This window comes from Scatophagus argus, chromosome 11, assembly GCF_020382885.2.
Source record: "Scatophagus argus isolate fScaArg1 chromosome 11, fScaArg1.pri, whole genome shotgun sequence".
NCBI lineage: Eukaryota > Metazoa > Chordata > Actinopteri > Scatophagidae > Scatophagus > Scatophagus argus.
This window is the reverse complement of record NC_058503.1, coordinates 6,276,282-6,301,248: the sequence shown is the minus strand read 5'-3', so window position 1 is coordinate 6,301,248 and position 24,967 is coordinate 6,276,282. Positions and strand designations below refer to the sequence as shown.

The 24,967-nt window shown below is 41.9% G+C and overlaps 1 protein-coding gene across 2 annotated transcripts; it reads left to right on the top strand.

The window, feature by feature from the left end:
* The first annotated feature begins 701 nt into the window (after positions 1 to 701).
* On the top strand, positions 702 to 18,771 carry cwc22 (CWC22 spliceosome associated protein homolog). Of its 2 annotated transcripts, XM_046404589.1 has the most exons (21): positions 826 to 843; positions 1,404 to 1,505; positions 6,839 to 6,895; positions 7,022 to 7,248; positions 8,476 to 8,843; positions 9,344 to 9,598; positions 9,749 to 9,877; positions 11,455 to 11,623; positions 11,903 to 11,956; positions 12,151 to 12,286; positions 12,464 to 12,670; positions 12,778 to 12,840; positions 12,931 to 13,026; positions 13,986 to 14,067; positions 14,383 to 14,443; positions 15,828 to 15,905; positions 16,216 to 16,368; positions 16,483 to 16,610; positions 16,789 to 16,890; positions 17,472 to 17,662; positions 18,024 to 18,771. In XM_046404589.1, exons 3-21 carry the CDS (start codon positions 6,841 to 6,843, stop codon positions 18,524 to 18,526), a joined length of 3,057 nt encoding a protein of 1,018 aa, XP_046260545.1. In that variant the 5' UTR covers positions 826 to 843; positions 1,404 to 1,505; positions 6,839 to 6,840; the 3' UTR covers positions 18,527 to 18,771. The 2 variants fall into 2 exon arrangements, with proteins under 2 accessions (XP_046260544.1, XP_046260545.1); XM_046404588.1 differs by lacking the exon at positions 1,404 to 1,505 and having other exon boundaries at positions 702 to 843.
* The last annotated feature ends 6,196 nt before the right edge of the window (positions 18,772 to 24,967 follow it).

The following is a 24,967-nucleotide window of genomic DNA, read 5'->3' as shown; positions in this document are numbered from 1 at the left end:
GAACAGCCGTCTTCAGCCTTAGACCTACAAACAAGGATATAAAAAGTAGTCAGAGCACACCCCTCTGCCAGGGTTGTGCTAACAGTGGAAAGCAGTTAAGAAAATTAGATATAAGTATTGTACCCAATCACAATTTTGGAGTACTTTTACTTTTGTTGAGTACTTTACCTTCATGCTGTATTATAGTTGTACTCCTCTACTTTTTAATTCACTTTTTTAATATTGAATGAACTGCGCTTAGATATTTTGGAATTAATTAGTAGGTTAATAAGGTCAACAAGCATGTTGGATATGCTGAATTGTTACAGAATACACAAGACTTCAACAGACATTTCAACTCAGTTCAGTACTTGAGCTTTAATAGAATCTTCAGTGTTTTTCATCACTTGCATTTCAATGGAAACTTAAACATTATTGAGTTTTTTCAATATTTAATTTCTATGTCAACTATTCTTGTTATAACTGTGCAACTTGTATAATTCTTGTATAACTTCTGTTACATTGTATTCTTAATTTATACACATTTTAATTGTTTATTGCTTTTAAATGTCTCTATTTATTTGCATCTTATCCCCTTTAAGCATTCTCAACTACAACTTCAAGTGTCTCAGTATTGAACTATTAAGTTCAATTAATAGTTCATTTTAAGTTCATTATTCGTTATCCCCACTAGGGGGCGATACGAAGACGGCCGCTGTGTTCAGGCTACGGAGTTTCTTTGCTTTTATTATGAAGTCCGGAAGCTGTCCCTGACCTGGAAATGATTTAGTTTATTGTAGGAAGTTTTCCGCCACAAGAACGACGCTGATTTAACGGAGGGACGAAAAGTCGGAAGCCAGAACGGTAAGAGTATATTAAAGCCAAGATAAGTAAAATAATAATTCATTTCTCTCAAAAGGTTGAGAAGTAAAGTCTGTAGGTTTTAGCAGTAGACTAGCAAATAAGTAGTAGTTTAGGTAAATAGCTGGAGCTAAAGTAGGATTAGCAGACTAGCTAACTGTAGCTCATACATACTCACATGGCATTATACCAGAGACGTTTGTTGAAGATAGTCTTGTAGTTACAGAAGATATCGTTACTTTAACCTCTCCAAAGTAACACTGAACGACCGATATAAACGGACTTATTTAATTTGTCCGGTCGAAGATATAGTCACTTAACTTAGTGTCAGCCATACTTGTACGCCAGCTTTGCATCTTAACTATTTTTTGTGTAAACGATAGGCATTAAGTTACCCGAAACTCTCCTGTCGCTTAACGTCTTTGAAGGGTCAGTTAATCTTCATAACAAACCCGGAGCGGCATATTTAGCTTTGTTTTTGTCTGCTGTGGTCTGGAAATATGTCATTGAGTCAGCATAGATGTGTTTATTGACATAAAATACACTTTTGTCTTGGGCTGTAGAATATTGTTATTGGCCTTTTTCATGAACATCTTTCCTGTTGGCGGATATACTCAGTGGACTACCTTCGGACTTCCTGCTGCGGGGACGGACTTCCTGCTGCGGTAAGCGTCCTACGTCATTTCCTGTTGTTGTGTGTTAGTGGTGGTACGAGCAGCTCCGTCTGCGCTTTAATTTAAGATCGCTTAAGTTGTTCTAATATTCGCTGTAGCGAGTAATTTCACACTGTTACCCTGATCGCCTGTTCTAGTCATAGACTTCATCACTCACTTTATTAATTTGACGCTAATCTTATAACCGATTAGCATTTGCCAAATTCCGCTAAACTAGCTTAGCCTGTTCATTAGCGATGGCTTCTCTGTCTCCCTCTCTCTCTCCTGCTCTCTCCTGCTTGGTGTGTCAAATGTTTAGTTATTCCTCTGCCTCCTTTAGTGAAAGTGGTAAATGTAATAAGTGTAGTTTACTTGTAGCGCTGGAGGCGAGGCTTAGTGAATTAGAAGCACGGCTCCGCACCATGGAAACAAAGTCTCTAGCTACTGTTGTTAGTCAGCCCCCATTAGCCGGTGCGGACCGATCTAGTGTAGCTCGTAGCCTGCCCCCGGTAGCTCCCGAGCAGCCGGGAAACCAGGGAGGCTGGGTGACTGTACGGAGGAAGCATAGTCCTAAGCACAAGCCCACGGTTCACCCCCAACCTCTTCACGTTTCCAACAAGTTCTCCCCACTCAGCGACACACCCGCTGAGAAACCAACTCTGGTGATTGGCAGCTCTGTAGTCAGAAACGTGAAGTTAGCGACACCAGCGACCATAGTCAAATGCATTCCTGGGGCCAGAGCGGGCGACATTGAATCTTATCTAAAACTGCTGACTAAGGATAAGCGTAAATACAGTAAAATAGTAATACATGTCGGCGGTAATGACACTCGACTGCGCCAGTCGGAGGTCACTAAAATTAACGTAGAATCAGTTTGTACATTCGCAAAAACTATGTCGGACTCCGTAGTTTTCTCTGGACCCCTACCCAATCTGACCAGTGATGATATGTTTAGCCGCATGTCATCATTCAATCGCTGGCTGTCGAGGTGGTGTCCAGCAAACAATGTGGGCTTTGTAGATAATTGGCAGACATTTTGGGGAAGACCTGGTCTCATTAGGAGAGACGGCATTCATCCCACTTTGGATGGAGCAGCTCTCTTATCTAGAAATCTGACTGAGTTTCTTATTAAACCAAAACCCTGACAACCCAGAGTTGAGACCAGGAGGCAGAGTTGCAGTCCTACACGCCTCTCTGCGCTTCCATTACAGTTACCCACCCAATATCCCATAGAGACTGTGTCTGTCCCCCGACCACTTAAATTAATTGAACCAAATTCAAAAAGAGGAGTTATACATAAAAATCTAATAAAGATCAACACCAACACCTCCACAGCTACAACTGATAGGAGAATTAAATGTGGACTGTTAAATATTAGATCTCTCTCATCTAAAGCTGTACTAGTGAATGAGTTAATATTGGACAATAATATAGATTTATTTTGCTTAACCGAAACCTGGCTTCGGCCAGAAGAATATGCCAGTTTAAATGAATCCACTCCCCAAAGTCATATTAATACTCAGATTCCTCGAGACACCGGCCGAGGAGGTGGAGTTGCCGCCATTTTTGACCCAAATCTATCATTTAGTCCAAAGCCCAAAGTCAACTACCATTCATTTGAAAGCCTTATTCTTACTCTCTCACACCCTACCTGGAAAACAATACAACCAATTTTTATTGTTGTAGTGTACCGCGCTCCTGGCCCATACTCTGAATTTTTACTGGAATTTCCAGAGTTCCTATCGAGTCTGGTCCTTAAAACTAATAAAGTTATTATTATGGGTGATTTCAACATCCACGTGGACGATAGTAATGATAGCCTTCGCGCAGCATTTATCTCTCTCTTAGATTCAATTGGCTTCTGTCAGTGTGTACATGAACCCACTCATTGCTTCAATCACACTCTTGACCTTGTTCTGACATATGGTATAGATGTAGAACATTTAACTGTCTCTGAACAAAATCCTCTTCTGTCTGACCATTGTTTAATAACTTTTGAATTTATACTATTTGACTTCATACCACCAAGAAAAAACTCCTACACTAGATACCTGTCTGATAGTGCTGTGGCTAAATTTAAAGAAACAGTTCTATTGTCATTAACTTCAGTATCATGTCCCCATATGAGTGAACAATATAATAATCCCTCTGAAATCGACCATTTCGTGAACAGTGCTGCAAGTTTACTAAGGACAACTCTAGACTCTGTTGCTCCGCTAAAAAAGAAACTCATAAAGCAAAAGAAACTTGCACCCTGGTATAATACAGAGGTTCGCAAATTAAAACAAAATGTGCAAAAACTTGAGAGGAAATGGCGTTCCTCCAAACTTATTGAATCTCGCTCAATCTGGCAAGACAGTCTTAGATCATATAGGAAGGCCCTACGAACTGCCAGAGCAGCCTATTACTCCAAATTAATTGAGGATAACAAGCATAATCCCAGGTTTCTCTTCAGCACTGTAGCCAGGCTGACAGAGAGCCACAGTGCTATCGAGCCTTGTATCCCTGTGACCCTTAGCAGCGATGACTTCATAACCTTTTTTAACGACAAGATCTTAAACATTAGAGACAAAATTCAGCACCTACTGACCTCAGCTGATCCTGATGTAACATCAAACATTAGTGTCTTAGAACCAACAGTAGAAACAGATATTCATCTTGACTGCTTTTCACCTATCGATCCCCATCAGCTATACTCACTCATATATTCATCCAAGCCAACAACATGCCTCTTAGACCCCATCCCTACCAAACTTCTCAAAGAAGCTTTACCCTTACTTAGCACCTGTCTATTAGACATGATCAATCTGTCCCTGATAACAGGCCATGTACCCCAGTCCTTTAAAATAGCTGTAGTCAAACCTCTCCTTAAAAAACACACACTTGATCCAGAGGTTTTAAGCAACTATAGACCAATATCTAACCTTCCATTTCTTTCCAAGATCCTTGAAAGAACAGTCGCCAATCAGTTATATGACTTTCTTCAAAATAATAACTTATTTGAAACTTTTCAATCTGGCTTTAGAGCTCATCATAGCACAGAAACAGCATTGGTCAAAGTCACAAATGACCTCCTCCTGGCATCAGACAAGGGATTTATCTCTGTCCTTGTACTGTTAGACCTTAGTGCTGCATTTGACACCATTGACCACTCTATATTACTGCACAGATTGGAACACCTAATTGGCATCAAAGGAACTGCATTAAGCTGGTTTCAGTCTTATTTATCAGAGCGATTTCAATTTGTTCATGTTCATGATACATCGTCCACACTCTCAAAAGTTAGTCATGGAGTTCCCCAAGGTTCTGTCCTTGGGCCAATATTATTCAGCCTGTATATGCTCCCCATTGGTGATATTATTAGGAAACACTCCATACATTTTCATTGTTATGCGGATGACACGCAATTGTACTTATCAATGAAACCAGATGAAACAAATCAGCTAGTCAAGCTTCAGGCATGTCTTAAAGACATAAAAACCTGGATGACCAGCAACTTCCTACTTCTCAATTCAGACAAAACCGAAGTTATTGTTCTGGGCCCCGAACACCTTAGAAATAACTTATGCAGTGATATTGCATTGATAGATGGCTTAGCCGTGGCCTCAAGCTCCACTGTAAGAAATCTAGGAGTTATCTTTGACCAGGACATGTCCTTTAACTCGCACATTGCAAATATTTCAAAGACTGCATTCTTTCACCTCCGAAATATCGCAAAGATTAGGCACATCCTGAGTCAGAAAGATGCAGAAAAATTAGTCCATGCATTCATTACATCTAGACTGGATTACTGTAACTCCCTTCTATCAGGCTGCCCCAGTAAATCCATAAAAACTCTCCAGCTAATCCAGAACGCTGCAGCACGACTACTGACAAGAACCAGCATGAGAGACCATATTTCTCCTGTTCTGGCTTCTCTACATTGGCTACCTGTAAAATTCAGGATAGATTTTAAAATTCTCCTCCTCACTTATAAAGCCCTGAACGGTCAGGCACCATCCTATCTTAAAGAGTTAATAGTACCCTATTATCCCACCAGAACTTTGCGTTCCCAAAATGCAGGGCTACTTGTGGTTCCTAGAGTCCTCAAAAGTAGACTGGGAACCAGAGCCTTTAGTTATCAAGCTCCTCTGCTATGGAACCATCTTCCGGTTTCGGTCCGGGAGGCGGACACCCTCTCTATATTTAAGAGTAGACTAAAAACTTTCCTCTTTGATAAAGCTTATAGTTAGGGCTGGCCTAGGCCGGCCCCTAGTTATGCTGCTATAGGCTTAGACTGCCGGGGGCCCTCCCATGACGCACTGAGCTCTTTCTTCCTCTCCCTCTCCTTCTGCACACATTCATGTCCCATTAATGCATATTACTAACTCAACTTCTTCCCTGGAGTCCCTGTGCTTTCTTGTCCCGCAGATTCCTAGCGATCATGACTGGACCTCCTGCTGCGGTCCTGCTGTCGTCCTGCTCAAAACCTACTGCAATTACTACTGTTTAGTCATAATCTGATTTAAATCTGTTAAGACTCAGTACAGCTACTACCATTATTGTCACTACCATTGTTATCAAAATCACCATAATACCTTCTGTATACTTCATTGTCATTATCATTATCTACATTTCGATACTTCTGGTATTATTACTGCTGCTATGCATCTCTGCTTGTGTGCTCCTTCTCTCACGCCCCACCCCCTCTGCCTCTCTCCCTTGCTCTCTCTGTCGCTCTCCTGCTCTCTCTCTCTCTCTCTCTCTCTCTCTCTCTCTCTCAACCCAACCGGTCAAGGCAGATGGCCGCCCATCTTGAGCCGGGGTCTGCTCCGAGGTTTCTGCCTTCTAAAAGGCAGTTTTTCCTCGCCACTGTCGCCAAGTGCTTGCTCAAGGGGGAATGTTGGGCTCTCTCTATTTTACAATTTAATTAAAGAGTTTGGTCTAGACCTGCTCTAATTGGAAAGTGTCATGAGATAACTTTTGTTGTGAATTGGCGCTATATAAATAAACTGAATTGAATTGAATTGAATTGACTACCTAAAGAGTATTAATTCAGCGCTTAAAATGAAGATATATATTTGCCATTTTCAGAAATCTGTTTATTCAGTGGAACACCAGTGGGTTTGGGACTGAGAGCCACAGGTTAAGTAATGAAGTCAAAGTATTGAGAGACTGATGAACACATCAAACAATTCGATCTTTTAATAAGATTATACTCTGATAAGAAAAATGTAGAATATTGCTTAAAATGCCTCTCTGTTCATTAACATAATCTCTGCTGCTTTTGCTTTGCTTTTCTTTATGTGTGAGTTGATCTGTTCTGATACTAGTACTTCAAGATAATCATGAATGTGAGATTTCAGGTATGGACTCTCCTGGCAGAAGTCGAAGTCCTAGTCCTGCGCAGAGAGAACAGAGTGGTGAGTAAAACCACCACTATTTTACTATCAACTTCAGTATTTTATGTTGTCATGCTATCAGCACTGGTAGCTGTGGTACTTGTAACTGTTTTGACACTCACTGCTACTCGCTTTTTCTGTCTTCAGAGCCTTCAGAAAACAAGTCTAGTCCAGCAGCAGAGCGGCCCCAACTGACTGGTTCGGTTGAGAGAAGCCCCAAAGAGAGTCCGTCCCCTCAGGCCAGTCCAGCAGGCAGGCCACAGTCCAGAAGCCCTGCCTCCAACAGCAGCAGCAGCAGCAGCAGCAGCAGTGACGATGAGGATGAACATCACGGGACACTGAGGAAGATTAGGAGTAGTGTGGCTCAGATCAAAGTAAGCAAAGACTAATGTGCATGCTACTGGCTCCTTCATGTGTTCACTTGTGTGTGATTACTGCCAAAGTCCTGTGGTTACAGTACACAATCAAGAGAAATTTGTTGTCTGTAGTCAGGTTCAGGGGTGAGAAGAAATCCTGCTGCTCAAACTTTATTTATTTTTTAATTGACTATGTAGATTGTTACACTTGGGCTCGGGAAAGAAAAATATCTCTGATAGGGAAAATGTTGCTATGACAGCAGTGCTGCAAGAAATAGTAGCAATGTGTCTGGAGATTGATCCTGATCTCCTGATTCAGTTCAGATTCATAAATCCATAACAGATTCATCTTGATTAGATTCTTGATGATTCTGTTGCTGGGTCAGAGAAGTACCAGTTTTGCCTAAAGTGCTTCTCACAACCAATCCATCCATTCATTTTCTGTCACTTCTCTGGGGCTGGGTCACAGTGGCCATAGGCCAAGCAAGGTAGTTCAGACTTCAATCAGCAAATGGGCAACATGGTTGTGTCTTTGAATATAAAACTGTGTGTTCATTAAAGGCTTGAGTGTAAACACATTTCCCAATTATCAAATGGCAGACTTAGGATTTCTTTTGTTTGGCAAATGCAAAACAAAGTAAATGGCCCACATGTGCAACATAGTAGACCATGCGCACCATTTGAAAGGCAGTCATCATCTTCACGCATACTTGAAAACAAGCAAGCAACCTTGAGTTGTATAGGTAGAAGAGACTTGAGCATTCAGCATATTCAGGCACTCCCTGAGATATCTGGTCTCACTCAACATTTTGCAACTGTGGATAATTTGTTTCCATGTCAAGAGAGACATTTTTGTGAGATGGAGTAGAAAGCGGTACATCTCTTGTGAGTTGGTCTGCTTCATGAAACACTGTAGTGACCAATTAGGAAAATACTGAAAAGATCCATCCTGAATAAAAACGCAGCTTGTTAAGTGACAAAGAATCACAAGGAGAAGAGAACTATGTGTCCATTATTGTCATCCTAGACATGAACTCCCTAAGTACCTACAAGAAACTGAGACTGACCCAGACTGACTCTGAGTTCAACCAGAGCTGCTGTGTTGTCCCTCTTATTCAGCTAAACCCAGACATTTAAAATTGGCAGCACGAACTCTCTGAGGAGTTCACGTCCAAGTCCACCCTCCATGCATCGTGTGAAGAAAGAAAAGAAATACTGCTGATGCTCTTCTTTTTTGTTGTTCAGAGATCAAGATCCAAGTCCAGGTCCAGGGAGCGAGACAGATCAAGATCCAGAGGACATGACAGGTCCGGGTCTAGTGGACGTGACAGGTCTGGGTCCAGAGAGCGCGACAGGTCTGGGTCCAGAGGACGCAACAGGTCCAGATCCAGAGGACGAGGCAGGTCCGGATCCAGAGGACGGGACAGGTCCGAGTCCAGGGGGCGAGACAGATCCAGGTCCAGGGGACGCGACAGGTCCAGGTCCAGGTCCAGAGGACGCGACAGGTCCGGATCCAGAGGACGTGACAGGTCCAGGTCCAGAGGACGAGACAGGTCCAGGTCTCGATCCAGAGAGAGAGACCGGGAACGCTACAACAGAGGACGCTATACACGGTAACAGACTTGACTGCTGCCTTTTTAATGATTTTAATAAGTGACTTTTTATGAGTTTTAAGTTAGGTCATCAATATGTTAAAGCCTGGTTCTGAGAACGGAGCATACATTTTTTTTTTTTGGTAATCCTATCATAAACAAAAACATACACATACAGTAATCCACTTAACACACTTGTTGTAATATTGTATACGCAAGTGAAACAAAATAAATAAAAATCTAACCGACGTATGTAACAAAGAAGGAGTTATTTATAAAGCTGAAGCCTGTCACAGGATAAAAACACTATATGTAAAAACAGCATATTTCCACTGTGGCCCCCAAATCATGATATCAACAAAAGCTGCTTCTGCTTCTAACATGTGACATACTGATTTTAAGTTGAGTAGATAACATAATACACATTATACTCATTGTATATTTATGTACGAGCATAGAAATTCAAATAAATTTGTGAAATAGAATTAATTAAGTTGCCCTCAACTCTCCTCTCTCTCCAGGGATCGTTATGACGATCGCCGTGATGACAGGGGTGGGCGTTTTGACCGGCGGGCCAATTGGGATGAAGAGTCAGATCACAGGAGGCGTGGCCGCTCTGCCTCCCCTCCAACAGGCAAGGAGCCAGCAGCGGCTGATGAACCACCTGTCAAGAGGAAGAAGGAGGAGCTCGACCCGATCCTGACGAGGACCGGTGGAGCTTATATCCCCCCTGCCAAGCTACGCATGATGCAGCAGCAAATCACTGACAAGAGCAGGTGAGAGTGTTTTTAATTCTTCCTTGTATGTCCATTCTGTTGGTTTTAGTTCATCACTGCTAACTCTAGACCTGAGATGTGTTACTGAAATCGCAACAGTTTAAATGACTCCATATAATCTGTGTGTGTGTGTGTTGTTTGTTGTTGCAGCCTGGCCTATCAGAGGATGAGCTGGGAGGCTTTGAAGAAGTCCGTCAACGGTCTCATCAACAAAGTCAACGTGTCAAACATCGTCAATATCATCCAGGAGCTGCTGCAGGAGAACATCGTCAGGGGGAGGTAAATGGTTAACAACAACACAAACACACACCAACAAACAACCTTACTCAGTATTTAAGTATAAGAACCTTTAACAGCAAATTTGGCATTTCTTGACAGCTGCTTAATCAGTGAGTGTAGTGTCAGAAGTTATTGTGACACTTCAATTTGAAACTGTGTTTGTTCTAGCAGATTCAGATGAGTTGGGAAATGCAGTCAGTGATTTAAATATACAACAATCAGCCAAAACATTGTCACCTCAGACTGGTGAATAACATTGTTTATGTCATTACAATTGCAACTGGCAGTGGGTGGGATATTTTAGACAGCAAGTAAACATTGACCTTGAGGTTGATGTGTTGCAAGCAGGAAAAATGAACAAGGATTTGAGCGACTTTGACAAGGGCCAAATTGTGATGGTTACATGACTATGTCAGAGCATCTCTAAAACTGCAGCTCTTGTGGGATGTTCTTGGTCTGCAGTGGTCAGGACCTGCTAAAAGTGGAAGGAAACCCGGTGAACCAGCAACAGGGTCATGGTCTGCCAAGGCTGTCCCATGTTGTCTGGTCCAATAGAATAGCTACTGTAACTCAAATTGTTGAAAAGTCCTGACAGAAAGGTGTCAGAACACTGGGTGCATCACAGTTTGTAGCCACAGACCGGTCAGTGTGCCCATGCTGACCCATGTCCACGCCAAAAGCACCTACAGGGGACTTGTGAGCATCAGAACTGGACCACAGAGCAATGGATGAAAGTGCCCTGGTCTGAAGGATCACATTTTGTTTTTCATCATGAGGATGACCGGGTGTGTGCGTCGCTTGGCTGGTGAAGTACCTGGTACCAGGATGCGCAACGGGAAGAAGGCAAGCTGGTGGAAGTAGTGTAATTCATTGATTAATGTTCTGCTGGAAAACCTTGGGTCCTGCCATTCATGTGGATGATCCTTCGTACCACCTGCGTAAACATTGTTGCTGACCAAGTACACCTCTTCATGGAAACAATATTCCCTGATGGCACTGGCCTCTTCCAGCAGGATAATGCACCCTGCCACACTGCAAGAATGGTTCAGAATTTGTTTGAGGGAAACAACAATGAGTTGAGGTGTTGACTTGGCCTCCAAATTCTCCACATCTCGGTCCAGTCGAGCATCTTTGGGATGTGCTGGAAAAACAAGTTTGATACATGGAGACCCCAGCTTAAAAGACTTAAAGGACCTGCTACCGATGGCTTGGTGCCAGATACCACAGTGTACCTTCAGAGGTCAAGTGGGATCCGTGTCTCGATGGGTCAGGGCTGTGTTGGTGGGAAAAGAGGGATTTACTCAAAATTAGGCTAATGTTGTGGCTGATCAGTGCATATAAACTCTTGTAGTGCAACAAAGGGCAATCAGGCAGTTTTGGACACCACTCAAATTGTTGTTTTTGTTAAAATCATGCTTAATTTGTGAGATTCATTAAAGAGAGTGAAACAGAGAAACCCTGTTTCTGTCCCACAAGAGAAGGAAAGTTTTGGATGTTATATGCTGCCTGACTTCCTGTCTCCCTGACTTACCTTGCAACTGTCTACTTGTCTGTCTATCTGTCTTTCTGTTTGTCAGGGGTTTGCTGGCTCGCTCGGTGCTGCAGGCTCAGACAGCTTCACCGATTTTTACGCATGTTTACGCTGCCCTTGTCGCAATCATCAACTCCAAGTTCCCTCAGATTGGAGAGCTGATTCTAAAGCGCCTCATCCTGACATTCAGGAAGAGCTACCGTCGCAACCTCAAGGTACCTGTCTGTCTGCCCCCCTCTCTGTCTGTATTGATTAGTGGAGTTATTTTGTGGTTTATTGTCAAAAAGTGTTTGGACAACATTTTGGAAGGAGTAGCTTAGTATAAAGTATTTTAACATCACACAAAAATCTTTTACAGTGTTCTTTTTTCTTGACATTTACATGAAATTTTTATTATGTTTCTTGTCATTAGCAGTATAGGCAGTATTAATTTTGTTAGCAGTAGTGTGAGTGAGTAGTGATGTGTTAAAACCAGTCTGTGTTTTGTTTTACAGCAACAGTGCCTGACAGCATCAAAGTTTGTGGCGCATCTCATCAACCAGAATGTGGTAGGTCCTTCTGTCTGACCTTAATGTTGATGGAGGATCTGAGTGATGATGTTCAGCTCTAATGAAGTGTGTTTGCATCCCTTCTCTCTCTCTCTCTCTCTCTCTCTCTCTCTCTCTCACACACACACACACACTGTGTCTCTCTCACTGTCTCTCTCTCTGTCTGTCTCTGTCCCTCTCTGTCCCTCTCTCAGGCCCACGAGGTTTTATGCCTGGAGATGCTCACTCTACTGCTGGAGCGTCCAACTGACGACAGCGTGGAGGTCGCCATCTCCTTCCTGAAGGAGTGTGGACTGAAACTGACCGAGGTGTCCCCAAGAGGAATCAACGGTACGCTAAAGCTCAAACTCTAAACTCTGTCCAGCTGTGGATTCTCTCTTAAACTAAATGGTATTTGGAGCAGAATGAACCTTTCTAAATTGAGAAATAGACAGATAAATCCCAAATATCAGCATAGTTCATCAAGTTCCTAAAAAAAATAAAAATGTTCTGTTTGTGTCTCTTCAGCCATATTTGAGCGCCTCAGGAACATCCTCCATGAGTCAGCCATTGATAAGAGGGTCCAGTACATGATCGAAGTGATGTTTGCCATCAGGAAGGACGGTTTCAAAGATCATCCAGTGGTCCCAGAGGGCTTGGACCTGGTGGATGAGGAGGACCAGTTCACCCACATGCTGCCCCTGGATGACGAGTACAACTCTGAGGATGTGCTCAGTAAGCCCCAGATGGGGAGAGGAGACTTTACATGGCTCTGCAACATCCAGAAACAAGTATGGATATGTAGCCCTAATGTGTGTGTGTTTGTGTGTTCGTTCACTCAGATGTGTTCAAGATGGATCCAGACTTCCTGGAGAACGAAGAGAAATACAAAACCATTAAAAGAGGTGAGAATGAGCACAAGCATCACATCGTAATTGGCTGTTCAGCTGTTACTTTCTTCACATTTTAACCAATGAGCTGTCACCTCCTGACAGATATCCTGGACGAGGGCAGCAGTGATTCAGGAGAGGAGGGAGACGGCAGCGACGAAGATGAAGACGACGAAGATGAGAACGATGAGGAGGGAGAAGGTGAGCCAAGCGGGTCAGCCCCGCTGAACAGATTTTCTGTCTCAAATCAAAGGGACATTGCACTCTTTTTTGCTATTAAAACAATTGTATTTTGTCATGTTTGGCTGTGGAGGAGCTTTATAAAGAAAATAAATGTCTCACTAAAATGTTTATATTTTTTAGAATGAAAAAATTTAATACACCCGTGCTGAGATATTAGTCAGTATAGTTGTGCATCAGTGGAAAATTGCCTGGCTGTGTAAAAAATAAATAAATCACCTCTAAATCTAAATAATTAAAGGCTTCTTGTGGGGTTTGTGACCTCTAATTGAACTATGTAGCTGTTTTCCTGAGTGGGTCTCTGTTTTGTTTATCATATGCCTGGTAAACGTGCTGAATTGAAAATATTTTAAAAAAGGAAAAAAAGAAATGTTTTTACAAGTGCAAACACATTTGTTAACGTTTGATTCATTTTGGTGACTCAAACTAAATGTCAACAAAACTTCTGTTTATTTAAAAGAAAAACTTTCTCAGACACATTTAAAACTTTAGGGGAGGGCAGTATCACAAGTATTTGACACAATCACAATAATAGTTGATAGTATAATAATAAGCTCTTAGGAAATATTTACTGAACAAAACACAAAAATCAGAAATCATGACTAGGAGTGTTTGTGTAGCATATTCAGCGTTTTTAAAAACTTTTAGGTATGTTCTGTTCTTTCCCCAATGAAAATTATAATGAAAACAGTCTTACATTTGAATAAGATTATTAAGGCTTCTACAGTCTTTCTGTAGAATGTTTTAAAGTGGGGAGTGTCTTAAGAAAAGGCTTTATCCTCCAATCTGTGAAGTGGAGAAATTCCACTTCAGAAGCTGTGTTGACTCGCCTGTGTATGTGGCGATGCAGTATGAATCACAATACAGGAGTTATGATTCAGTCTGTTGCAATTTTTGACCTGTCTTTCTCTGTCTCTCAGGTGAGAAGGTCACCATCTTTGATCAGACGGAAGTCAACCTCGTTGCTTTCAGAAGAACCATCTACCTCGCTATACAGTCCAGGTATACACACACACACACACACAGAGTCAGTGATCCTCTCAGGGTGTTTGCAGTTATTTACAGATCCTTCTATATTTGATGGACTTGGACTAATATTTAAAGCTCTGTGTGTGCGCGCATCCCAGTTGCCATGGTTTCATTGAAGCACACTTCACAAATTTGGAAAATAGGATGAAACACTGAAACAGATTCAGAAAACTGCTCATACAGAAACACACAAATAGTAACACACTCTCGGTTTCACATTTGAGCTCACTGATGTACACTTATTGATTTGAATATTTGATTGATTGATTTTATTGATTGATTCTGTAGTTTGGACTTTGAAGAGTGTGCTCACAAACTGATCAAGATGGACTTTCCTGAGAGCCAGACGGTGAGTACGCGCGCACGCACACACACACACACACGCACACACACACACACACACACACACGTGGCCTGAAGTAAAATGGCTTCAGTGACGCAAACACACACATTAATGAGGATAAATGTAAAAACTTGTCTTCCACTTGAGAGGACAGCGTTTCTCCACTGGGGCTAAATCTCAAAATAGCAGTGTCTCTGAAGTATGGATCAATAAAACAAGCTGACACACAGTACTCAGTCAGTACTCAGAGGAAAAAAAGTGAAACTGCTTCCAGCTTCTGAAACCTTCCAATTTATTCATTCAACACTGACCAGAAAGCAGCGCTGATAAACAAGTTCGCTATTTGAAAACTAAATGATGATGAAGAGATTTTTTGTTTCGGATGTTTCAATGTGAATGATGTGGAACTTTAGAAAGCCGTAGTTTCCACGTCACTGTAAATACACACTGACTTACTGTCTGTTGGTATCTGAGAGAAAGAGAGCGAGAGACACATTGACAGTTGCTGGTCAGCTCTGTGTGTGTGTGTGTGTGTGTGTGTGTGTGTGTGTGTGTGTGTGTGTGAGAGAGAGAGAGAGAGAGATAGAACGCGCTATGAGTAACATCATGTGTCAGAGGACAATCAGCTCTGTGTGTGCTGTTGTTTGTATTACTGTGAAGAGCAGTTTGTGTGTCTGACCTTCACACTGATGACGTGGGACTTCTTGACACCTCTTCAGACCGAGATTCACAAAGGCAGCATCTCATTTCTAAACGGCAGTAGTCAATTTTGTTGCCCGAAATGGCGGCTGTCTGTGGCAGATATGATCAGTGCTGATTTGCAGACGTGCATCAAAGAAAAACCCTGCTTAAAGGGTTATGTGTGCCCTTCACGTGCACTCGATGCTCAGAGACTGAAGCTAAAGAGTAAGCATCCTCATCAGTTCATGACCAGTGATTGTTCTTGAATTACAGAGTGGAGCTAGTCAGTTGCAGAGCCAAAGATTTGTGACTTGTAGTGAATCATAAATGTAGCTGAATGTGAAACCACAGAGAACATAAGAGGAAACACCCGCTGTGCACAAAACCAGCTGCGTGTGTCTGTTTGTGTGTGTGCAAGGTCAGAGCTGATGACCTTGTCAGCCAGACTTTCATCAGCATCAGGACTGACTCACTCCACGCAACAGCTGGAACACACACACACAGATGCTTGTCCTCTGGCACGTTCTTCTCACAGCGGCTGTCTCACACACTCTGACTGTAGGAAAAAAAAAGTTTTTATTAAATCTGAAAGCACATTAAAAACAAGAAATGTGAAAGTGTCTCACGTTAGCTAATCAGAAAGAAAACTAATGTCTTTTGTGTTTTGGATCCCCTGTATTAATAACATCTTGTATGTTTGGATGAACAGAAAGAGCTGTGCAACATGATACTGGACTGCTGCGCTCAACAGAGAACCTACGAGAAGTTCTTTGGTCTGCTGGCCGGGGTAAGACACACACACACACACACACACACACACACACTCTTACCCTACCCATTAAATTAATTACTCTTAAATTATGGAGCTTACCTTAAATGGTCAGCTCACCCAAAATGAAAGGAAAAGAAACAGACTTTCTCTTTTTCCTCTAGTAGTATCTAGTGATAGTAAATAAAATTTTGTTGATGTGTGATGCCCATTGTACTGAGAGCAGACCTTGGCGCAGACCAGGGTGTCTGAAAAACATGTGAAACGCTGTTTAACCGCATACAAACCGGAGAAACTGATGTGTGTGTGTGTTTGTTTCTTTCTGTAGAGGTTCTGTCTGCTGAAGAAGGAGTACATGGAGAGTTTTGAGGGGATCTTTTCAGAGCAGTACGAAACAATTCACCGACTGGAGACCAACAAACTGAGGAATGTGGCTCGACTGTTTGCTCACCTACTGTACACAGACTCGGTGCCCTGGAGTGTAAGGATGGACACACACAGAGCCGTTAAATCAAATGCGATCTGCCTAAACTCAGATTTAACGCACATGAAGCTGATAGCCCCTCCTTTTTCTCTCTGTCCCTCTCTCACTCAGGTGTTGGAGTGTATCAAGATGAGTGAGGAGACCACAACCTCGTCCAGCAGGATCTTTGTGAAGATCCTTTTCCAGGAACTCTGTGCCTACATGGGCCTCCCCAGACTCAACCAGAGGCTCAAAGACTCGTACGAACACACAGACACACTCTGAGTCCAAAACCTGTTTCTGAGATTTTCTATTCATCTTTATGCTGCAATCATGTGGTTTACTGTGGAATAAATCAGCAATCAGTGTTTAATCAATCTTTTGTGTGTGTGTGTGTGTGTGTGTGTGTGTGTGTGTGGTTGTTTTTCCTTTTTTCAGGACTCTGCAGGTGTTCTTTGAGGGCCTTTTTCCTCGCGATAATCCAAGAAACACTCGCTTCGCCATCAACTTCTTCACCTCCATTGGACTGGGTGGACTGACGTAAGGGACATACACACATGACCAAAAATCTGAGAACACCTGATGTGAATGCTGAACGCCTCAATCCAAAACCATGAGCATGAATCTGTAGCAGGGTATCTGCAGGTCTGTTCTAAAAATGGCTGCCTGGAGACGTTCATAAATTAACAGTCAGCTTGTTGTGACAGGAAGTTCTTTTCTTATGGACTTTGAGTGCGCATCGTCAGACCTGTAGCAAATATTGTCACAGTTTCTGGCTACAAAAGCTAAGAAGCTCATCCTCTCATAATGAACAAGTGTCAGTTTTAGCCAAAACTTAAATAAACCCTTTGATCCAGGTTATCCAGGTTGTGTTGATTAAATAAATATGATTAGATATGATATATGATTAGATATTATATACTGTGTATAGTCTAAGTAAAGTGGCAAAGATGGAAGCACAGGCTCTCCTACAGCACTGTTGTATGATGTAGGATTATGGCCTTCTTTACAGGAGTGACTGGAGTCACACTGTACTGTCCATCAGCACACACACACACACACACACACACACACACACACACACACACACACACATGCTCATAATTCTCTGTCTCTCTTAGGGACGAGCTAAGGGAACATTTAAAGAATGCTCCCAAGATGATCATGACTCAGAACCAGGAAGTGGAGTCCTCTGACTCCTCGTCGTCCTCTTCATCCTCCTCTTCCTCATCGGACTCCTCCTCCTCAGACTCCTCCAGCGACTCGGACTCCGACTCCTCAGACTCCTCTAGCAGCAGCAGCAGCAGCTCAGGTGTGTCCATATTTACTCATTTAATGTTCCAGCAGTTATTAAAGTGCATGTTTGTTTTTCCTTGCAAGATATACATCTTTTGATTTAATTAAGAGGACTCACTGAGTTGTATAAAAGTGTATCTTCAGTCAGTGGGGCAGGTGAGGGAAATATTGAGGGCTGAACTGTTCAGATTGGCAAAGGAAGGGAGATACTGTCTAACCAGCTCGGAAAGACTGACTGAGTCGCCAGGATGTGAGCTAATAAAAGCATATAAGATCTCCAAAACAAAGAAAAGGGTTTTATTTTATTTATAAGGTTTTAATGTGAATTGTGAAATTGGATCAGTAGATGAGTAATTATTTTTCCCTGTGTCCTCCAGACTCTGACAGCAAACAAAAGAAGAAGAAGAAGAGAAAAGAACAAAGTGAGGAGAAAAAGAAGAGGAAAGAAAAGGCCAAGAAAAAGGACAAACCCTCTGAGAAGAAGAGAGACAGGCGCAAGAACAACGATGAGGAGGACAGCGACAATGAGAAGCGAGCGAGAAGGGAAGGGAAAGGCCGTGCACGTGAGGTGGAGGAACGCGTGCATGCACGTGAGGCAGAGGAGCGTGCACGTGAGGGCGCCCGTCGGAGTAGACGAGATGAAAGATCAGAGGAAAAAGAGCAGCGGGAGGAGGATAGGAGACGAAAAATGGACGTTCAGGGCAGACAAAGAGAGGGAGACAGGGAGAGAGAGAGAGGGAGGGAAAGAGAGAGAGTGAGGGAGCGAGACAACGAAGAGAAGAGAGAGAGGGAGAGAGAGAGAGAAAAGCAGAGAGACAGAGAGAGGAATAAAGAGAATGGAGACAGGAACAGAGAGAGAGAGGAGAGGAGGAGGAGATAAAACTGGTTCATCCCTTCATCTTGAAGCAGCAGGAATGGACTGATGACCGAGAGAGAAGTAATGTCTCCATCATTCCCTTCTGTCATCCCTCTCTTCTTTACCTCATCCTGTCACTCTGGTGTTGGATTTGGGTCCTATCAATCCCTCTATCTCCATTTGTTTTTTTTTTATTATTGATTTTTGTTGTGATGAAATGTAAAAAAAAAAAAAAAAAAGACATTAAAGTTGTTTCTGATGTTTTTTTTAAAAATTTGTTTCTGTTTCAACTGTTTCCCAGTTCCCACTATTTAATTTTTACATTGCAGTCATAGAAGGTACTGTCAGTCAGTCAGCTTTTCACCGAAAAACAAGAGCAACGGTCATTTTCTTAAACAATTAGTTTGTCCTTATGGGGAAGTTGCTTATTGACTTCCTTGCTGTCAGTTAAAGGTGAAACTCTGCAAGTATGTGAGTGGATCCAGTAGCTTGTTAGCTTAGCTTATTAGCTAACAGCCTGGCTCCTTCCCAGACTCAAAGAAATGACCCACCATCATTTTCAGTTATGTTGTATATTGTTTATTTCTGTATGAAATAAGTGTTAAAAACAACAGTTTGCAGTTTTACAGGCTCGCTTAAAGAAAGAAATCCTGCATTAATGTAGCTTTATTATGTCACTGCATCCTGTTCAGCTATGTTGACCACATGAATAATGTTATTAGTGGCTGCTACAACTAATCTAACTACATCTAGTGAGTGATTAGGAGATGACGTGTGTGTGGCTACCACCTAAAAGCCAATGAGTAGATGAATGAGTCTTTGTCAGTGATTGCTTTGCTTTCGTTTTGGCGGCGCTGGCATCATTGTAATACAACACAGGAGCAACAGCATGACAGGCTGGTTGTTTTCTCTACAAGCTCCAATAGAAGAAAATTCTGTTGTATTAAAGCAAATGTGACTTGACTTGAAATACAAAAATTCCCATAAAAATAGGATGACAGAAACCAGCCAGAGCACCAACAGAGCTAACGGTCCAGATCAGTAGGATCTAACAGGTATGTACAGGATGTGTATGTGCTCTATCATATAGGCCCATCAGTGTTAGACTTTACCACCTCCAACTGAAAAATATAGGTTGTTTACAGTAAACAGTCTCCTCTGGTGGTGTCAGCTCAGTATATGCTGATCCCTGCAGGTCATTCACTCTCATTTCCCCAACAGGAACAAAGCGTTTATAGTCTCTGATGTCTGATCCTCTCAGCTAACTGGAAGTCACTTTCCTGGACTGGTCTAGATTACCTCTCACCCATTATGATGTAGTTCCACTGCACACAAAAAGTCACACGTTCACATTGGAGAGGACGAGCTTAATAAACAGGTAAACTCTGAGACACGCTTGTCTCCCTCCCACGTGAGCAGGAAACATTAGTAAATAATTTCAAGTCAAACTTCATGGATTGCAAGATAAATGATTAGTTAATTACGAAATGAGTGAGGAAACAATTAGGAAGACTTGGCTAGGTCTAAACAGTACATTATAAGTTAGTAGAAAACAGACTGGGAGATCCTACATTAATGAATCATCAGGTAGTGATTAGTTCAGTTTCATTCCCTACTTATAACTTATGTTAATTACGAAAATTAATTACTTTTTTGTGCCCTCTCAAGTAAACACGAGTAGTTACCAAACAGGCTCAGAAAATGAATGAAAAGGTATAAAAACAGTTTCTCATCTTTGTGATTATGCAGGCTTAATCACATGGAAGCAGCCTCAGGTTGTATTGTCTTGTGTACGGTCAGCAGAGCACCACTTTCAGAGAGTTCGATGGTTGGAAGACTCCCACGTCTGGACAGTGAGTACAAAGTTATAGCCAGCAGTTTAGCTTAGCTTAGTGTAAAAACTGGAAATGTAGGAAAAGCTGGTCCTGGTTCTGTAGAAGAATAAATGTGCATGTCAGTTCCTCTAAAGTTCACTAATTAACATCTCACATGCATCACATTTGTTAAGTCTGCGTAAGAACCAAACCATAACTGGAACAAGTTTCAGTTTTATGAGGTTATATGCCAGATCATTTCTTGGCCCAGTGCAGTGACTTTCTGGAGTCTACTCAGCAAGTGGATCAAACTTGAATCTATTGGTTATTAAATCTGTGTGTGTGTGTGTGTTTGTACTGGTTTTACTGGGGTGACTCTCTCTTCTTCTCTTCCTCTCACCATCACACACACACTCTCACTCTGCTGTATCCTTGCACAACCTTGATGTGATATTCAAGGTGAGAGGGGGAAGATGTGTGCACGTGTGCGTGTGTAAGTAGGTCATTGCAGTGCTGATTGTGATTGGCTGGAGGTCCTGAGGAGTAGAAGAACTGGATTGGTTTGCTGCTGCAGCAAATAGAGGAACAGATCCACTGGGACCCAGCAGGTGCAAGGAACTCTGGGAAACCGCAGCATGGCCCTCTGCAGAGAGAGAGAGGGGGAGATGGAGGTGAGGAATGGAGGGGTGAACGAGTGAAAAGTGAGGGGAAAAAGAGCACATGGTGAAGTAAAAGAGCTGTAGAGGATCACTAAGAAGATGAGAAATGAACTTCACTTTCTCCATCTGTTAAATTCTAGTGTAGATCCCAAAGTTTCCAAAGATGCAAAATATTTCAGGCTGAATTTTGGAGAAAAGTCTCTTTTATTTGAATCTTGGGATTGCATATGTTACTAAATGTAAACATACTTAGCTTCAATAAAGAGCTGTAACACGATAATACAGCCATGGTTGATCGCCATGTTTCCCTTCGATGTATTTTTAGTAGTAAGAGTAGCGAACATTAAACTCAGGAGTGATCAGCTGTTTCCACTGTTTGCAATGCCCATAACATTATCTTTTTTAGATTAATTCACACATTACCTCGTAGATGGTGGCTACTTCTTCTTCTTGTACCTCTTCTTCTTCAAGGTTTATTGGTGGTTGGTAAACATCTGGTTTTGTCTCCAGTTCACAAACTGTACTTATTACTCTCTTTATTATAGCTAAGCGTGATGTAGCCTACAACCAACTTCTTAAGAGATTATGCTTTGTTGAGCCTAGTGTTTTCACTCTAAACCAGTTGAAGCTGAAACCAGTTGCTTCACAGAAACTTGCAGAAATGATTTTTTTGGCTATTTGGGGGCAGCAGAAACAAACTGGGAACAACATTGACATATTGTGACCTACGTGGTTTACAGTGGGTTTATAGATATTTTGCTGAAGCAAACACTGTTAAAGTGCAAGGAAAACCAACCACCAACGGGGACTTTAAGGACATCACATTCTAAGCACATAGACAGCTTTACAGCTGTAACAGCTTCCACACCTCTGGGAAGGCTTTCCACAAGATTTTGGAGTGTTTCTGTGGGAACTTTTGCCCATTCATGTAGTAGAACATTGAAGTGAGTGGTGAAGTCAGGCACTAATGTTGTAACAAAAGGCCTGAGTCGCAATCTATGTTCCAGTTCATCCCAAAGGTGCTGGGTGGGGGTTGAGGTCAGGGTTCTGTGTGGACCAGTCAAGCTCTTCCACACCAAACTCATCCAACCATGTCTTTATGGACTTTGCTTTGTGCACTGGTGCACAGTCATGTTGGAATAGAAAACGGCCTTTCCCAAACTGTTGCCACAAAGCTGGCAGCGCAGCATTGTCCAAAATGTCTTGGTATGCTGAAGCAGCCCAGCACGACCCCTGAAGAACAGCCCCACAAAGTGGTGTGTCTGAATACTTTTTTCTACATATTGTATTTATTCCAGTAATCTATGTTTCTGTGATTGTTGACAATCCCTATAAAAAGACCAGAACCATACTGTCTTACTCTGTCTTTCAATACTTTCTGCATGTGGTTGGCAACTACAGATTTTAGCAACATAACTTATTAATAGATCAACTAATGATTCATTGTCGGTTTATCCTGATGAACTTTTTTTTTTTTAAAAAAAAAAAGGAAAAAAAAAAGGGAAATCTGCACTCTGCTCCAGATGTTTCCCCTCATCTGTCGGGTTGGCTGGGAAGCCGACAACACTTCAGAGCTTCAGAGGGAGTCAGGAGAGCCTCTCAGAGCAGCAGTGTGGAATGTCTCAGCTCTGTGACATCATGTTACTCTTCTGCCTGACTGAACTCTGCTGCTGAAGAATCTGTGAGTTTAGCAGCACTGCTGATCCAGTGAAATTTCACTTCATTTCTTCAAGAAGGAGTGATTTGCAGACGTTTTACCTCTTGTTTCACCACCCAGGCTACATACTGCTCTACCCCCTGACTGGTGGTGGTTATACCCTCAGATGGAGAGGACCTGCAGACACTAGTCAAGTCTGTGAAAGTGTCTGCTGCTGTGATAATAATAATAATACCGCAATTTATTTCCGTACAATTGAATTCTGTTGTCTGATAGCAGGATTACTAATTTCATAACTTTATTAAAGTCAGGAAATATCACTCATGCATTTACAGAGGCTTATTTTTTAAGGACCCCTGACTGACAGGCATGTGAGTATTGTATTAAAACACTTAGGAAACATGAACCTGTCCTTTAAGTATCAGAGCCATGGCTATTAGATTAAAAACACCTTAAGTTCTGGCGGTGAAACTATGTTTGAGTTGTCCATTTGATTTGAACGTGCCAACCAGTCCAGCTTCAGTCCAGCAGGATTGTCTGTGGCGTCGTTTTAATCTCTGGATTAAGCTTCACATCATCTTCCAAGAAGTACAACAACCTCTGTTCTTTTTGATGATAGACAGTGTTCACTGAATCATTGAGTAGTACTGACCTTTTGGGGGAACAGAGAATCCACAGTGGAGGAAGCCATTGTGTCTTATTAGCTGTGTTACACCAGCCACTCTAACACTGTTCCACAAAAAAGGAATGGCCTAAAGAGCTATTTTCCCTCTGCAGTATCTCTATAATGTGGTACAACACTCAGAACAAAATAACAGGCTACAGTACGTTACCAACTATCCCTGTGAGTTGTCGCAAAGCCTCGGGAAACCAATATACCAAAACACACAAAGGAATTTCATTTCAATTTGGCGATTATTACTAATAAGAACCGTCAGAGAGTGAAAGTATGAAAAGGTAACAAGAAAATCAAATAAAATGGTTAAACATCAGGAAAATGAAAAACGCAAAAACAAGTCTGTCATTGATCACCAAAAATATTGAACAGCTGCAAAAATTCAATCAATTCAACTCTTTCTGGTTTTGGAGCTCCATTGGTTTTGCAGTTATTAAGGGGCCTAAAGAAGAATCTTAGACCTTTTCTCAGATTTGATTTTCAGTTTAGAGATTTATTAATTTCTTTTATATGAATTCTTCTCACAGATGTGAAGTGGCTGGGGCTCAGTTGGAAAGTAATTATTTCATGTACTTCGGTGCACTAATCAACAACTGAGCAACATTCGCAGTAAATCTGAGTGTGGGATGATTGGCTATGTTGCATTTGTGAAATGTTGGCAGAATGGAAAAATCAGCACTGGGATTAAGGGGCCCAACCAAACTACTGAAAACAACCTAATAAAGAGATGTGTCTGGATACTTTTGTCTATATAGCCTAGTTACTCCCACCCCTTTGCTATGGTCACACTCAGATAGGGTAAGTGAGCTTCTTTTGCTTTGTGTACATATTTGGAGAGATTTGTAAAGTGAAACCTGATACATCTGAAATGAAATGTGGATGGATTTCATTTACTGCTAGTGATGGAGGCTTTTCAGCCATTTTGCCACCATTTTGTTAACATTTATCCTTTTGATGAACTGGTAGACGTCATCTCTGACTCAAAATTACATCAGAATTATTTAGGAGGCCTTCATGAATGGTTTTTCTGATTTGAGCTGCTCATAATTACCATCTGAATGATATAAAGTGATTGCTATGTGATTATGTGTCAAATCTGATCAGGCCAGATATGAGCTGAATTTTGTGAGCATACACTCAATAATGTCAAAGATGAAGTGATTGTTGCGTTTTAGTTACAGATATGTGGAATTACGGAGAATATTAGAGACCTGAAACCAAGCTTTCAGCAGCTTTAAGTCCTCCAGTCAGTTTCTATTCTGCCTGACTGTGAAATGATCCCATAACCTGACACCTCCTGACTTCATGAACAGGTGAGTTGACAGTAAACACACACACACACACACACACACACACAGAGAGAGAGAGGGGGGTAGGAAGTGGGGAACACTCCTGAGAACAGTTTGTGCGTGTTGAAGCCAGTATTTACAGTTTCAAAATAGATTTTATCCGTTTTTTTTTTTGCCAACAACAAAACCTGGAAACAAGTCAGCCAGAACCCGCTGGCCACACACTCACACAGGTAACAGGCTAGTGTCCACGCTGTTTCTTCTTAAAGGTCCATCCAATTCGTTGTATTTTTATTGGCTGCAATTTAAGTCTCTCTCTCTCTCTCTCTCTCTCTCTCTCTCTCTCTCTCCCCCCACTCCCTGTTTGTGT